General features: G+C 56.4%; 1 protein-coding gene across 1 annotated transcript; it reads right to left on the bottom strand.

The window, feature by feature from the left end:
* Positions 1 to 2: 2 nt before the first annotated feature.
* LDBPK_110970 (40S ribosomal protein S5) lies at positions 3 to 143 on the bottom strand (the record flags this gene model as incomplete). The annotated part of the gene is made up of 1 exon (XM_003859025.1): positions 3 to 143. A coding segment is annotated over one exon (141 nt), but the record flags the coding sequence as incomplete, so codon positions are not given.
* Positions 144 to 1,674: the final 1,531 nt, after the last annotated feature.

Genomic DNA, 1,674 nt, shown 5'->3' with positions numbered 1-1,674 from the left:
ACAACAACCTGCAGGGGGTTCTCGTCCGTCAGCAGGTGGATGATTTCCAGTGTGTGCTTCAGCAGACGCGCAGCCTGCAGCTTGCGACCGTTGCCGCGGCCCTTGAACATCAGGCCATTGGCCAGGCGCTCAACAATCGGCATGCGGGCCTTGTAGAAGCGGCGCTTCTGCCAGCGACCAGACGTGTGGGGCACATACGCGGCCGTCGTCGAGATGTGGTCGCGGAGGGCCAGCTCCGACGTCTCGAGGCCCTCGAACGACCACTTGTTGAAGAGCTTGGGAGTCTTGCTGCTCATGGTGCTTTCTCTTGGGCAAGCGTTTCTGAGATTGTTCGAAAATGTGTTGTGAAGAGGCAATAAAAATTTTCGATGGGAAAGAAGGCAATCAGAACACCAGAAATAATGACGGATAAAGATGTGGATGAGCACGGAGGCGTATGTGTGCGGTTACAGGACGCACACGCGCATGCACAGGTCAATCACACATAGAGACAGACAAACAAAGGTGTGTGTGTGTGTGTGTGTGTGCAAGCATGCGCAGGGAAGTAGGGGAGAACACAGAAACGCCAGAGAAGTAGAAACCAAGACGTAGAGAGAGAGAGAGACGGGGTCAGGGAGAGATGGAGAAGGACACATACATGCATACACACTCGCACACACATCCGCGGTGTACGGGGAAAGAGTGTAACGTCAGTCGTCATACACACACAAGCACTCGTAGCACCTCTCACGTAGAGAGAAAACCCAAAACGCCATCAGTGGCATACAGTCAGTCAGCTGACGCACTCGAGAGAGAGAGAGAGGGAAGAGGCAGGGCCTACGAGTAGGACAGGCGAAGTAAAAAAAAACGCCGGGCGCTTCAAGCGCCGGCCGGTCCTCCATCTTCCCATCCACCCACCCACCCATCCCCTCCTCCCACGCACATCAAGCTCTTCCAGTGCTTGCCGTTTGCGCGTATGGCCGACTTTGCGTTCGTGCTCGTGACGTTGCGAACACGCTACTCAAAGTGCCGCAGCCGTCTTTGCCGTGGTGATTCGCTTCCATCACCACCCCTCGCCCCCCCCTCGTGGCGTCTTTCATTCGGGGTTTCGCCTTTGGTTTCGAAAGAATTGCAAAGAAAACGAAAAGAGAAAATAAAATGAGCCAAGTCCAACACCAGCACAGAACACTGCACGCCTCCAGGCCTCTCGTCACACCCCGCAGGAGAAGCACACCGTCGCACGTTCGCATGCTTCCACTAAGCCGCTGCGCCTGTCATAACTTCACCCCCTCCCCTCTCCAACTTCCTCCGAGTGCTTTCTCCTCACCAGCAGCACCCTCTCTGTCACCTTTTTTATTTTCTCGTTCCTTGTTTGCTTGGCTGTCCTTCCCCCACACCCCTCTTTTTACAGAGGGATCGCCCGTGACTGCTCGCGGGTGTGGCGGCGTACGGCAGAAACGCCGGCACCGCTGACGCTACTCGACGCGCAGTCCTGGAAAGAGACTCCGAAGAAAAACAAATACGACGACGACGAAAAAGGAAAGCGGGGCGGAGCAAGCACGAGGTGGGGAAGAGGGGGTAAGAGAGTGCGTGCGAAGCAATGAAGGCGTGCAGGAAAGCATGTAGGGGGCTGCAAGGGCGAGGAAAACCAGAGATCGGCCACGCACACGTGCACAACGGGGGGGGGGGGGGCGA

This window comes from Leishmania donovani, chromosome 11, assembly GCF_000227135.1.
Source record: "Leishmania donovani BPK282A1 complete genome, chromosome 11".
In the NCBI taxonomy this organism is placed as follows: domain Eukaryota; phylum Euglenozoa; class Kinetoplastea; order Trypanosomatida; family Trypanosomatidae; genus Leishmania; species Leishmania donovani.
Note: the sequence above shows the minus strand (reverse complement) of the source record. Positions and strands in the feature narration are given on the sequence as shown.